The sequence below is a fragment of the Morone saxatilis genome, unplaced genomic scaffold (genome assembly GCF_004916995.1).
Source record: "Morone saxatilis isolate NCDOM2014 unplaced genomic scaffold, NCSU_SB_2.0 Contig20, whole genome shotgun sequence".
In the NCBI taxonomy this organism is placed as follows: Eukaryota; Metazoa; Chordata; class Actinopteri; family Moronidae; genus Morone; species Morone saxatilis.
In genome coordinates this window covers 16,958,219-16,973,324 of record NW_023339763.1, presented here as the reverse complement: position 1 = coordinate 16,973,324, position 15,106 = coordinate 16,958,219, and the positions used below count along the sequence as shown (strand labels likewise).

Genomic DNA, 15,106 nt, shown 5'->3' with positions numbered 1-15,106 from the left:
TATCTTTATTTATATTTTTCTACACTTCGTTGTGATTCTTATGCACAAATGTACCAAGGCAAATTCCTCCTATGTGAAAAGCAATACAGAACAGTGGAAAAATTGAAGGAAAATCCAATGCAATCCTGTTTTAAAAAAAATAAAACTAATTTTTAGTTTTACCATATTATTACATTTTTTTCAATTGATGTTTTTTATTTGAGCTAAGGAACATTTTAAGTAATATTTCACTGAACTTATGACAGTATTTTGTTGTGTACACTAGTAGTATGATTTCGTTTATATTTACATTTGTGTTTTATGTGTTCTTGGTTTAATAATTGTCTTCTTTATCTTTATTTTAGCTGTAATGTTAGTTACATGTATGTTAAAAGATTTTTTTTTAATTTCTAAACTTCCACACATTGTCTCAATGGTGTAGTATTTATACTGTTGTTGAGATAAATGAACCAAAAGATACACATTTGGTATCTCACAGACCAAACATTTTTATTATCAAAGACACAAAGAGCTAACAAGGCATACAGTATTTACACTGTTAGGGGAGGTAATGACAGAGCAGAGCATTCCCTTATCTTCTTTGTCTTTATAGGCACCTCTGCCCAATGAACCAATATCTAAATGACTGTTTATCAGTTTACTTGGCACAGCGTCTAAAGGCTTCTTAAGGACCCAATAAACCTCATTCTGGAATCTGATAAGTGGTTAAATGCAACGTAAACACTATACCTCATGCACATCATCAGGTCTGGACTAACTGACACAATGATTTGAGTAACAGGAAGAGGAAAATAAGAATCTGCCACCATCTCTAAGAGGAAGTTAAACATGTTTAAATTTTTTTTGTCTACTTCATTCCTACCAGTAATGCAGGGAACTCAAATGCCCTTGCAGCACCAAACTGCCAGAGTTAAATTATGGTTGCTTCCCTGAAGAAAATGAGAGGAAGTGATGATGAAATGATGATTTCTGAAGAGGTCAGCAGTATGAATAACTGTAAATCTCTTTTACCAACTAATACTGATGGTGTACCAGGATGGTGAAAGCATTACCCACCCATTTAATGCAAATAGTGACACAGCCAAACAACAAGTACCCAAGAAATTGTATGGACAAGCACTCAGACGGGTTAAGGTGGTTTTATTGAGAGCTTATCTGGTGTCAACATACTGACAAAGTAAAAAAACAAGTGCTAAAAGATCAATAATATATTGCCTGTCAGAGCGAGGTTGGGGCACAAGCAAGACATCTTTATTAAATATTTATTAAGCTCCTATTAGAGCAGTCCTATATTATGGATGCAGGGTTGCGGCCGAAACCAACCTTAAAAAACCTGATGAACCTTGAACAGTTTTAGTTTTAGTGGAACATTTAAAACATCATCTGCAATGCAGGTCGAAATGGGGTGAAATGGCTCTACAAATCAGGAGGGTTACGCCTTATGTTAGTGTATTGGGTGTAATCTTCAAGGTCAATAGTAGCATCACCTCCTAAACAAAGGTTGGGTTTCCAGAACTGCTGTGGGAGCATAATGACGATCCAGATGTGGTTTCAGTTCTGGGTGGATAGGGAATGCTAGGCGCAATGCTTGACCTGTAAAACGAAGCCCCACTGTTCCATCATCAGCTACACCTCCTGAGAGATTCATTATCCCACTCAGACACGTCTGCAGCAGAAAGCAAAAGAGAAACCTAAATTAAAATAGTACAAACAACAAAAGATATTCATATTTACAGATGGTTCAAAAGATCCAGAGACTCTCAGGGATCCATAAAGGAACATCTTATATTATCTTATCTTAATATTGTTAGCATTACAATGAGTGTCTTCAGATATATAGCTTGTCAGCACTTTCAAGTATCATGTCTGGAAAGTTGTCATGCAGGCAAGGATATATATGTATATATGAAATGTTTCAGTTGCTACTCAGGCTACATTACAGGGGATTGGATATCTCCTTTCTTTAGGTTCCTGCTCATGGGAAATTGAGATGGTATACATTTGGGAAAACAATCAATAAAGCGACCGCTAATTGACATACAAGTAGCATTAGGTAAAGCAGAGGTTTTGGTGGGAGCCAGAGGGAGGAGATCATTACCCATCTGAGAGTACAGGATGATCAAAGCACCCTGCTGGACAATGCACACACTGTAATAAACCAAAAACTGTCAAACATGTACTAATAGATCGCAGCAGATATAATGAAGAAAGAAGGAGTTAATATCAGTACGAAATGGTGGAAACATTATATAATCAAATATTACATTAAATAATATCCCTATTTGGCTGTTTCCAAAAATGGAGGTAGATTTAAATATAATGATGAATGAATAATTTATGGAATTAAATAAAGGATGGGAAGGGAGTGGGAAAGGACACCTGGAAAGTCACATAAAAGGACAGGTCCAAAGATAAAGAAGATAGGGTAGGCATAGGAATATAATCAATAGCAAAATAAGTAGTATGGGAAAGGATTCCGTGATTCAGTCTGTCAGTTTACACAGACAGAAATGATAGATACGATAGATAGATAGATAGATAGATAGATAGATAGATAGAAGATAAGATAGTGTAGTAGCATAGATTAGATAGATAGTAGATAATAGATAGATAGGAGAATATTCCTTTATTTGTTCCTACAATGGGGCAATGTTCCAATGTAACAGTCCAATAGTCGGATAGAGAAAATAACAGTGTGAATAAACAGTAAGAATAGGGAAATAATAAAAACACTATGTACAAGAGAAAAAACAATGATGGCGATTATTGTAGTGTTGCAGTGGGTGGAGGAAGTAAAACCAGACGGACTGGTTGTGTTGTGTTGATTCTGTAGCAGACCTTTACTGTATTCAAAATATGACATCTAATAGATAAGATTTAATGCTAGAAATCCATCAACATTTATTTAGATTGCGGAGGCTTCAGATAGATGTGAGATTCTGCTGGGTATCTGATCATGTAGGTATAAAAGGGAATGAGAGAGCAGACAAAATAGCTAAAAAAAAATCAACCACGACGAGCGATGTTATAAATATAACCTCTGGTAAAGGAGAAGCTGAGGGATGACCAAAAAAGAAATGATGAAGAAATGGCAGGACAGGTGGGACAGGGATAGTAGTGGAAGGAAATATTACAGTGTGCAGGGTGTGATTAGAAAGAGCAGAAGGGAGGAGACAGTTTTAACCACACTGAGGTCTCAACACTGTTTTTGTGAGGTAAAAGTCGATCAGATGAATGTTTGGAACGTAAAATCCCATAAAGTGTAAAACATATACACTTACATTGTAGAAAATATAGAGAAGAGAGGATAATGCTAAAACAAAAGATAAGTCAGAAGATTGAACCTTGAGGGTATATTGGGAACAACAGGAGAGGGGGTTATATTATAGGTTATTTATTTATTTATTATGATGTAAAGTAGTCTGATATAACTATAACTCATGCTTTATACTCCGGTGCAGTAGGTGGCGGTATGCACCTTATGAAGTCATGGTTGAACCCGCCATAAAACCCAAAGAAGAAGAAGAAGAAGAAGAATCAAACCACAGGCGCGTTATTTGTAACGTTTACCAGCCGAGCTGTAACGTTACCTTCGTTACCGAAGTAACGTTACCCTCCTCTCTCGAAACACCGTGAAACATTACGTCCTGCGTGATTAAACAAAGAACAACAACTCATTTCTTTAAATGCCACTAACGTTACTTCCTCTGTTGCTAATAGTGACAGCAGCTCAACAACGTCGCCAGTCGCGTTAACTCCGATAAACTGTCCACAATGGAGGACAGCTCGTCCTGTTCGTCGATGGTGAGCGGCCTCTCTCAGGTGTCCTTCCTCCAGAGGACGCTGGAGCGGCTATCCTCCACACAGTGCCTGAAACTACAGCCAGAGGAGGCGGCTCCTGTGGCTGTCATTGCTCTCCAGAGGTATTTATCTGAGCTAACGGAGGGGCAGCAGCAGGGGGGGCAGCAGGGGCAGTCCGACAGCTACAGCTACGATGTGACGGTCACTGACGGAGTGTGGAGAGCCAAGTGCTTTGTCCACCCTAGTTTGAACCACCTGGTGCACACAAACACCCTGAGGACCGGGGCGGACATCAGCATCACGCAGTGCACGTATGTTTATAATGAGAAAAGACTGGGGCATGGTTACATTTGCGTTGAAAAGCTTGGCTGTGGTGTTGGGAGGTCCGCTGTCCTGGCCCGCATAAAGGATGTCAGCTCACTGCCCATACTGGTCAAACATGGCATGGAGAGGAGTGTGGTGCTGCAGAGTGATGTTCCCCTTCAGGTGAGCCGCAAACACTACCTGTCTCTGTGGAACAACGACGACCCTGAGGGAGACATCTGGACCTCAGGGTCTCCTTCATCTGACACAGTGCTGGACGGTGAGATACTACTATGACCCCCTTTGTCGCACTCGTTTATACCACTGGGGTGGGCTTCCGTACTTGGTTTAATATTTTAGTTTGACCCTGCCTGCAGTCATTTGAGGATATTGGTGCAGTCAGAGTGTGTTTACATGCGAGATAATGTAGTGAGTTTAATAAGTTGGCTGCAACAAATATTATGTTATTGTCATTATTAGTTGTTTTTTTATTATTATGTCATGGGCAACAAACTGCATATAGAAAAATGCCAATCATCAGTTAATCAGGAACCACAGTGGTGTATCAGACTGCTTGTTTTGTCTGAACAACAGTCAAAAACTGGTTTATAATGATATCTTTTCATGAACTCTCTCAGATGTGTTGTCTACATGGTCTTCTTTTCAACAGTGTCCAAGATTACTCTTCTTTCTAGTCTGGAGTCATCCTTTAGAAACACATGGAAATCTCTCCCTCTCCTCGTGAAGATAATACACAAATCCAGATTACGCTATTATGGGAAGTTTGGCCTCAAGATTGATTACCCTTATCAGGTGAGTTTGAAAGAGTTTGGAGATTCAGTAACACAATGTGAACAGGATCTCAGTTTCATATTTCATACTAATTCAAAGTGTGGTCTACTTTTTTCACCTCATGCTTTGTCATATTTTCAGGCATACTTTGAAGTTGCTGACCAGAGCGGGACAATGTCCCTTGTGCTGTGGAACGAACTTTGTCCAGAGTTTTACCAGAGACTGAATGTGGGAACAGTGTTGTACCTCCAGAATTACACCCTGAAGCAGAGTTACTCAAACCGCTCACACCCACAAATGGACCATCACAGAATGAAGACCTTCAACTCTGTAGGTATGTACAGAACTACTGACCACAGTTTTTTTTTTTTTCTTTTGTTTTCATGTTGCATAACGCTATCAATGTCTTATAGTAGAAACGTGTCTATCCAACGCTCACATTTCTAAATAAATAAATCTAACAGCTAGGGTTCTGTAGTTTATACATACAGTTAAAATCTGCTTTTACTTCAGGTCAATCTTCCAGATTTAACATTAACAGGGTTTCTATAAAGGCTAGAAAGAAATCTTTCATGTTTTGAAGAAGTCTTGTCTTGGTTATTTGTGGTGTGTGTGAAAGGGCTTGTGAACCACAGTATATCCTTAGCCCAAACTCTCTGTAATGTAATATCTTCTTATGTGTTTTTGTAAGAAATCTGCCTGAACCCTCGCAACCCAGCTTCAGTCATCACTGTGGTCTCGCCGAAGAGTGTACTGCCTCAGTGGGGATTGCCTGAGGTTTCCTACCAGTTCACCACCAGGTAATGAACTGGCATTTATCGATATAGCAGTTCAACGTTTGTCTTTATCTAGTACTTGAGGTGTTTTCTAATTATTTCAAAAAGTGCTTCATCTTATGTTTGTATCTTACAGGTCAGAGTTGGAAAAACAATCCAACAGTTTTGCATGTGATATCATAGGTCTGGTAACGTTTGTTGGCCGCGTTGAAAGAGTGAAGAGTAAAGGGAACAAGGGTAAGAAATTGAAATTGCTTTTTAAAACCGAAGTAAAGCGGCTGAATTTTCTTTTGAATTTGAATACAGTTATTGGTGATCGACCATTTTCATGTTTTAGGTCCAGAAAAATACTGGACGTATCGCTGGATCCATGCAGTGGATGGAACATCTGACCAACCATTTATCCTGGAGGTTTTTTCCTCTTCTCAACCAGAAATCTTCAGTCGTATCTGCCCGAGTAAGTCAACTGTATCAGCTTTTGTCTGATAGCTCTGACGCATATACATATCATTATAAAAGATATAATATGCAACCGCACTGAAATGTCTTAAAATGACAAGACTCATGTTGTTGAGACTTTCAGCTCAGTTATGCGGTCTAATCAATGAATGAATGAATGTAAACAAAAGGTGATTTAGGAAAACTAAAAAAAACAAATAAATATAGTTATTTTAGCAAATATCAGGCAGAATTAATGATGACAAACAAATTACATTGTGTTATCCTATCTGCTAAAAAAATATAAATGTTGATATTTGGAAGATGAACATCCATAAACGTCCTTCTTGTTCATCCTTTACGTTTGTCCTGCAGATATACTTGCCTCTAGTTGCTAGAACTTTCTAGGGAACACGGGATACATCAAGGAAGTTGGCGAACATGACTAAACGTAATGTGACTAAGACTTGAATACATTACCTCATCTGTGAAGATGATTTCTGCCTGAGTCGTCAGATTTTCATCAATAATGCTGGTTGTTTAACAATGAACACAACACAACATCATCAAACTACGTGTTTTGTTGTTGTTTTGATGTGAAAGACCCAAGAAGAAGAAGAAGAAGAAGAAGAAATCCTTGATTACTCCCAATGAGGAAATTATTTTTTTCATTCAATATTTACACACACATAGGCCCAAAATACAATCATGCACACAAACTTATAGACATGCAAATGTGGGGAGATGGTGGGGTGACGGGTCGCCACATAGCAGCACTCCGGTAGCAGTTAGGGGTTATGTGCCTTGCTCCAGGGCACCTCGGCAGTCCACAGGAGGTGGAACTGGCACCTCTCCAGCTACCAGTCCACCCTCCATACTGTGATCTGTGCTGGACAAGCCAAGTTCCTACAGGCTGAGCTACAGCCACCCCCAAATAAATAATGAAGAATTAATTATATATTAATATATCATCATCTCTTCCACAGTGACCTACCTGGTATGCACTCAGATGAGAGTTTGTCGAGTGGAAGGCTCATTGCCCTACCTCACAAGCAGCTGCGAGACAGAGACGTTCATCACAGGTTTGCGCAACTGTAACAAGTACCTGATAATCTACTTATACGTGGTGACGGTATCGGTGAGCTGGAACTGAACTGTTTATAATTATCTGTCTCCACAACAGGCTACCACAAAGGTCAGCCATATGTGAGTGACCCCAAAGTGAAAAGCTTCATCCAGTGGACCAAAACTCTGAAGGACAACATAGTCCTCCAGAAGACTGCGGTTGGTGGTCACTACTGTTACCCTAGCCCCCCGCAAAAATGTACCCAGTCGATGGCAGATGCCTCAGGTGAGGGAATAACACAGACTGTTTCACAAGTTAAACTTTTTTCCCTTAATTTTCAGAGCATATTTGCATGCTTTAGCTTTTCTGGCCTCTCATTGTATTACAGCTTCATTGCAGAATGCGCATCTTCTATAATTTCAGAGCATTCAGTACTTCAGTACTGAACCATAAATGAGATTCACTCAGTTCTCTTGTGGGTGGCAGGAATCCAATAAAATCAGGGTCAGCATTCTCCCACAGTTCTGCCACAAGGTGCAGCGTGGTGTACGGCCCACATAAATCATTTGTACTGCACCCCTGCTCTGCCTGTATCTTGATGCATAGTTGCAGGGAGTTCATCTTTATACCCTCCATTTGAATTTTCAAAAGCTATTCTTCAAGCCTCCCGTAAGAAGAGCATTTACAGAGAACAGTTTGTCCTTTAGAGTACAGTATACTCATCTAAAATGTAGCATCCCACAGTAAAAGTGACTTGGTTTTATTGTCTGTAGATGTTTCTTATATTGAAACCTTTATGCTCCGTCTTCCGCTCAAGCTCCCCTGGTTTCTGCGGCTGACTTGAAAAGGGAGTTAGAGACCCTGCAATACAGGGAACATAAAAGACTTGCAATTCAAGGACAGATCACAGCAGTACGCTACATGAAAAACCCGAAGTCCACAGAGTCTGAAACAACAGAAGAGAAAGAGGTAGTAGACATTATTTCAAAGCATATTTTCCAGAACAGTGAGCATTAACAGTGTAAAATGAGTCAACTGGTTTCTTGCAGGTGCCCGGTGTTTCTGCTGATGCCTGCGAACAAGCTGTACCTGACACACACAAAGATCCCTCAACAGCTAAGCGGACTTTGGAGGCCAGTTTAACTCCATCTGTAAAGAAAACCTTAGCAAGTAGAGGGAAGAGAAGAATTCAGATGTATGATTTGACTCCTGACTATCAGATTTGTACGCTTAATATTAAATCATAAATTGAGTTTTACTTTTAATTCAATTAATGAAATTTAACATCAACACGTTTTTCCAGGGACACCACACAGTCCTCCTTGAATCGCGGTAGCGTTCCAGCAAAAAGGTATTGAAGATTCAGCAGGTAGTGTTCATCAGTAACCATTTCAACCAGTCTGACCTCATTTGTCTCTGCTCTTACAGGAGGGCTGGACATAAAAATACAGAGGAAGCACAAGAGCAGGCAGAAGAAGAGAGTGACTCTGAATCTGAAGAGGCTCAGGATGTGGAGTCTCACTTACAGCTGCATCAAGGTGCATTACTGGAGCTGCAGCTTTATTGTGGTGTACCTTATGTGTTCTGATAAACTGTCACTGGTTGTGTTTGTTCCTACCAGACTCTGATGTGTTATCCTGGGAAAGCAGCAGTTGGCTGAAGCAACGACAAGAAGCGTCTGAACATTTGTGTCAGGGTGGTCTGTACCAGGGCAGCTTCTCTCGGAGGTTCACGTTTAACGAAAAGGATGTCCTTCTGCAGTGGAGTAACCTTCAGCCAACGCACTGGGCACCGGAGCAAACCGCTGACAGCATCTCACCTGTGGTTTGTCCAGGATACTACCAAGTAACAATATTAGGTACGGTTTTATAGCAAGAATTACTCTCATCTGTTCCAGCGTTTCAGCCTCTGTTATCCATTCTGTTTGTCAGAAGACCCTCTTGTTTCCTACATAATGTTCTGTGTGCCTCTGTCTTATGGACGACTCTCTCAAGTAGACAAAAAATTGCTGTCCGATTCGTTTAATCCTTTACAAGTGTAGACCTAGCTTTTATGTTTTTATTATATTACTTAGGAGGAACTGGAGAAGAGCGAGAGCCTTCAGTGCCGTTTTCTTCTTTCAATGAAGAAATACTTGCTAACCTCTATAGCTTCTCCCTGCGTCACAACCAGCGCCCACCCCTGTAGCTTTAGTTAGGTTGGGTTAGTTGAACATGGCATTGTCTTCGAACAGCAGTTTTTAGAATCATAGCACACAGCCGGCACATATTGTCAGGTATGTCCACTTTTAGAGCCCGTCTTTATTATTATTATTATTATTATTATTATAGAAAATTGCTATTTTTTTTATGTTTTAGAAGGTGATGACGAACAGTTTACAATCCTCTTTTTTAATCTTTTTGACAGGTATAAACAAGCAAATAGCCGTTGATGCCGCATATCTTCCTGTTGTGAGCTCAGATATGCCCAGAGCTGTAGGGCTTCCTCGGAATCCCCATGGCAACACAATGCTGTCCTGCCTTTCATCAGGCTTCCTCTGCCCTCTTACCGACTCTGCCAGCCACAGTGAAGCAACACTTCCTGAGCCAGGTAGACACCACAGCACACAGTCAGTCAACAGTCACCACGCAGTTTTGCTTTGACACATGCTTTCTCAGCAGACCTGGGAAGTCTTATCACTACAACAGTGCATGGTTATATTTATTTATTATTATATTTATATTTAGGATCAGTGTGACCGGTGATGCTACAATGTGAAATGTTTGTCTTGCAGAGGAGATCTTAAGGACTGCCAGTGAACTGGAGGACATGCATGTCATGTGCATCTTGGACCTCTGTCATCTGGGTGGAGATAAGGTGGAGGTACTGATCAGCAGGTTGTACAGAGTGACAGAGATTTGTCTCAACTAGAACATGCAGAAGAGCACATGTTCAGTTGTGTGACTTTGTAATTATTATCAGTGTACATTAATCATGTAATTAGACAGTTATTTTGGATAGAAAGAGAAGAAACTTAGTCCACTTTTTTAAGACTATAATTTGATACCTGTAAATTCTCTTATCAGTTTCTCATGTACAGTAAATGTCACATAATAGTTTAAATAATGCGTAAATCTTTCAAAGAGTAAAATGTTTAATGGCTAATTAAAAGACTGAAATACATAAAATTGTATATTTTATTTCACTGTGGCTGACGGATGCTGCTTAGGCTACAAATAAGGTTTACCACACACTACAAGTCCCTGCTCCTCTAAACAGGAAATAGTGTCTCCAGCCTGAAGACAGAGAGAAAGGACTGGTATTTTGGATGCTGCAATCAAACGAATCAGTATGAAAAACAGATCATAGGGAGGTGTGACAGTGGCTTATGGGCTCCCCCACACCCCAAGTAATGTTACATCCTAAATCTGCTCATTAACACACGATCAACAAACGTAAAGTGTTAAGCTTCATGTGAGAGATTACTTGTTAGAGAAGTGTTAAAACCTTGTTGCACAATATACAGACACTGTTGGATGCCTTCCATGGAGGCCGCTATGTTTCTACAGTAGCCCACAATGGACAAACCAAACACTGGCTGTAGATAGTGGCCACCGTAGTTTCTTCTACACACTTCCCAGCCTCATTCCTACGTCGTGAAATATGGATGCGAGTAGTTTTCAGTCTGCAATTTCACCGCTAGATGCCAATAAATCCTCCACACTGGTACTTTAAAGTCAAACCTTTTTTTACTTTATGTCCAGCCAAGTCTTCTTCATAAATTAATACTAGCCTGGCTTTCTGATATGAAACTACAGCTTTTTGCATGAACAACACACAGCTGAGGAACAGTCTTGTACACATTTTCTACGTAAACAGTTTGCTCAGAATAACAATACATATGTTTAAAAATATTTATTTTCATATATTTCACAATATCCAGGTTGATTTATAAATAATTCAATAACATAATTAATATCAAGATATTTTAGAATGTAAACTTAATTTGTTAATTTCTTTTAAAACAATATTAACGATATTTTTAAAGCTTATTTTGATGGTAAATACAGAGAGAAAACAAGCCATACAAGTGACTGTGCAACAACAACTTGAACGCAAAGCCTCACCTCCTCTAATAAGACACTTCATTATCTGTTACAAAATTACTTTAATTTTAAAATCATGTAACATACATATGTAATCTATTAGACATATAAAATAAACAACTATATAGTATAACTTTTTTTTACATTCTATTATACAATATATTCAATGTTTGTTTCTGCACTGAAACGGCAGAAATGGCTGTGAACCAGGTTTGTTTTGTTCATGTCCTGGTAAATCTTACACAGAAAGCATTGATCTGACTGCCCACTCACACATTGAAGGTGTCAGTCATTATTTTACAAATCAGAAAAGTACAAGTTAAATGTGATTCAAATCACATGCCTTCAAAAAACAATGACACTCAGTGAAAAACCCCATGAAGCAGAGAAGCATTCTGAAACGATGAAGAAAGAAAGAAAACAGGTGCAACTACTGTCGGACAGAGCAACTATAAAGAAAAACAGCATCGACTAAGCAGATGGATTATTTACAATAACTCCTGTGAAGCAATACACACCCAAAAAAAATAAAATAAAAATTGTCCAATGTAAAATAATTTAGATCCTAACCCACATCCGGAGCACAACGTGTGAACTATCTCAACTTGATTCACTCACAGTTGAGTTTAATGAGCAGAATTTCCCTCAACCACCTTGCAAGGCAAATAACAATCTCCTCTCTAAATGATGTGTTTTAGACGGGAAAAGTAACATCGAGTGGTGAAGGGAAGTAAAAATATAATCATCTATGGCACCTCTGAGTTGCTGGCTGAGCTGAACTTATATGGGCTTTCATTTAACTGACGGATGTATAGAAATACATACAGGGAGACTGAGACTTCCCTCCGCCGTCTAAAAATAAATATTTTGATGATGTACAATTGCACTTTTTTTTAAAAGCTAAAAAAAAACAAAAAAAAAACCTGGAAACATTTAAAACTGAAAAAAGAAAAGACTTTTTGCAGGTAACTTAAGTTCGTTTTGGCTGAGTTACCTTTTTAAACACTCAGCTGTTATCACTAGCAGTGACCATACAGCTGGATAGTTGTTCCCGCACCCTGATGTGAACCTTCAAAGTGTCTGAAATTCTGCTTGACAAGGACATAAGGATTAAGATTCTTCATTTAATATTTTTTCACAATCATGGTGAACATATGACCCTTTACTCCAGAGTTTCTCTGTTTTTATATCACGTTTGGGGGAAAAGAAAAAAACAAACACTCAGCGTCACCAGACAAAGTCCTGTATAATCACTGTAATCATACTCTTCACTGGACACACCTTGTACCTTTTTAAAAAAAAAAAAGATACTGCTGATATCAACTGCTGAAGGAATGTTAGGACAATTTCATTAAAAAAATACTTCCATATAATTTACATGGTACAATGGCTTATTATACACCTCTCTATATATACACCGTACATCTGCTGTGAAACACTTAAAACAGTATAAATTAACATTCTTCTTTTTCAAATTGACATTGCACATAGGAAAGTGTAAAAGGGCACTGAACGTACATGTTGACGCACATGTAGTTCTGACAGTTGAGTGTCGTCGTCCGCTATGAACAGCACCAGTCTTGAAAAGGGACTATGACGTAGCTAACCGGAATGTGTACAGCTGGGGTGGCCGAGCCCAGACTGTCGCACTGAGCGTGAAGGGCTGCTTTTTTATAAAGTGTAGCACAAGTTCCACAGTGAGGATTTCAGGAAATACTGAGATTTTTCCTGCTGAGCTATACGGGAACAACTCTGTAACACGAGCAGATTCAAAAGGTAGATTGTTAGATTTAAATTCAGACTCTGGCACAAGCAGTGTCTGTACAGTTAAAAGTTGTCTCTGATTGTCATTAACAAAAGACAGATAGGGACAGAGATGTATGTATGTTTAGTGTGTATTCTTCCTGGATGTTGTTTAACTGCTAATCCAGCTTCACCAGTACACTCCACACCGTCTTCTGACCGGTATGACAGTGCTGCAATCAACATTATCCTCAAAGAATGCCCGATACAACATTGCAACGTGAGCCAGTAAATATGTTAGCTTACCTTTATATTCAATATATAATCTATAATATGACTGTTTGAGGTTGAGTGCAGTCTATAAAGCCGATTAGCAGTTGCACAAATGGCAGGGATTTCTTTCACTAAACGAACACAGAGCGGCATCTCTTGAAAAATATGATGGACTCAAAAGATTGTCATTCAAAAAGTTACAGTATGAAAAGAACAAGATTGTAACATCTTGAAATACTGACAGCAAATGAGCATGAGCAAATCAGTATTGGATACTTAAAATAATGTCAAATATATTGTTTTTGTAATCACTGCATGAATGATATTTTACATAATATAACGCAGTGGAGGCTCATTTTCAGGGGGAATTAAAATCTGCGAGCAGTATGTTTGTTTTAGTTTTTTTCCAATGAGATCACATTCAAAGCAGGAAGCAATGTAAATGAGCTCACATGGTCATGGTTAGAGTACACTTCCCGGAGGGTTAAATAAAATAAACAAGGTAATACTGTTGACATATATCCAGGTAGCAGGCAGAATCTCTCCAAAATCACCATCACTGTGTAATTCAAATCACTAAGCTAACCACTCTGCAGCTGTTTGTTGTATCGTTGTATGGAAAAATACTGTGAGCCACATGCAGGTCTGTGGTGGTGCACTGCTCTCGTGAAAACCACTCCTATTAAACCATTAACCCGGGTGGGGTAAGACATTTAGACCGGTGTTGACCTTTCAATGTCTAAATGAACACATAAAAACAATTAGAACTTTAGTATAGAAAAGCAGTTTCTTAATCCCGTATACTGTTCGAATTTATATGTAATAAATATGATTTCATTAGAGTTTCAAATGTTAAATGAATCTTATCAGATGCTATCATCACAGAAAGAGTTTGGATTTGATGTCAAGGTTGCAAAAAGCATCCATTATATATTTGTAATATATCCATTACAAATGCAGATGTCTTTTGTTTCAATCTGATGCATTGTGGAAAATAATATATTATGACCTATGAAAATATAATTTTGTATTCCAAATGGACCTGAGCTGGATTTTTAAAGCCATAATCCGCCAAAACCATCAAACCACACCATGGTACGTACCATGGTTAAAGGCACAAATTCCCCCCCTCTGCTAGCTTGTTTAGGACTCATCAGAAAAATCAGGACTTCAGAGCTTTGTTGTCGTTCTTGGTGAGAAGTGGTGCGATAGTTGTGCGACCCCCCTTCCTCAGTCCCAGATTGAGGCTTTAAAAATCTAGATAGACCTTTCTAATAATTGGAGAACATTCCCTCCCAGCTTCCCAGTGTAGCATGTTACATCAAAATTCTTATCAAACCTGATTTTCAGATATGACAGTCATCTCACCACTGCATGTTTCACAATAAAGCCCCTCTCTAGTGACTTGCCATGCCAACAAAATGGGAGCGACGTCTGATGTCTGCCAACTGACGTACACTTTGATGTAGTCAAAGAGTTCCCATGTACAAAAATCCCTTTTTTTGAGATGACCCATTTTCACAAGCAGACAATCTGACCAGGGCTGACGAATTGATGTAACTGGGGAGCGAGTTGTAGGTTTGAACAATAAGCTCACTATTAAGCCTTATTAGTGAGGAAAATAGAATATTAATTCACAGGCAAAAATAAATATTCTACTTTTGGGTAGGGGGTGGTACCAAAGTGCAAACAGACACTCACAAAACAAAACTCTCTTTGCTAGATGAAAAACTCCCACGCGTGAACTTGTGAAAGCGGTGTCTTCTCGAGAGCTTTGATAATCCACTTGTTCCGGCAGTTTCACTGATTGATGACGTGTGAGTGTGATG

At 39.0% G+C, this 15,106-nt stretch overlaps 1 protein-coding gene across 1 annotated transcript; it reads left to right on the top strand.

Annotated features, from left to right (window-relative positions):
- The first annotated feature begins 3,525 nt into the window (after positions 1-3,525).
- On the top strand, positions 3,526-10,321 carry radx (RPA1 related single stranded DNA binding protein). Its single transcript, XM_035665972.1, has 15 exons — positions 3,526-4,384; positions 4,775-4,917; positions 5,038-5,230; positions 5,588-5,696; positions 5,809-5,909; positions 6,010-6,129; positions 7,097-7,192; positions 7,294-7,461; positions 7,994-8,145; positions 8,226-8,371; positions 8,480-8,527; positions 8,605-8,714; positions 8,798-9,034; positions 9,583-9,765; positions 9,950-10,321. Exons 1-15 carry the CDS (start codon positions 3,775-3,777, stop codon positions 10,084-10,086), a joined length of 2,553 nt encoding a protein of 850 aa, XP_035521865.1. The 5' UTR covers positions 3,526-3,774; the 3' UTR covers positions 10,087-10,321.
- Positions 10,322-15,106: the final 4,785 nt, after the last annotated feature.

Coding starts and splice junctions, on each gene's coding strand:
- radx (XM_035665972.1), top strand. CDS start 3,775: ATGGAGGACAGCTCGTCCTGTTCGTCGATGGTGAGCGGCCTCTCTCAG. Junction 4,918..5,037: donor AGATTGATTACCCTTATCAG/GTGAGTTTGAAA, acceptor TCATATTTTCAG/GCATACTTTGAAGTTGCTGA. Junction 7,193..7,293: donor GACAGAGACGTTCATCACAG/GTTTGCGCAACT, acceptor TCTCCACAACAG/GCTACCACAAAGGTCAGCCA.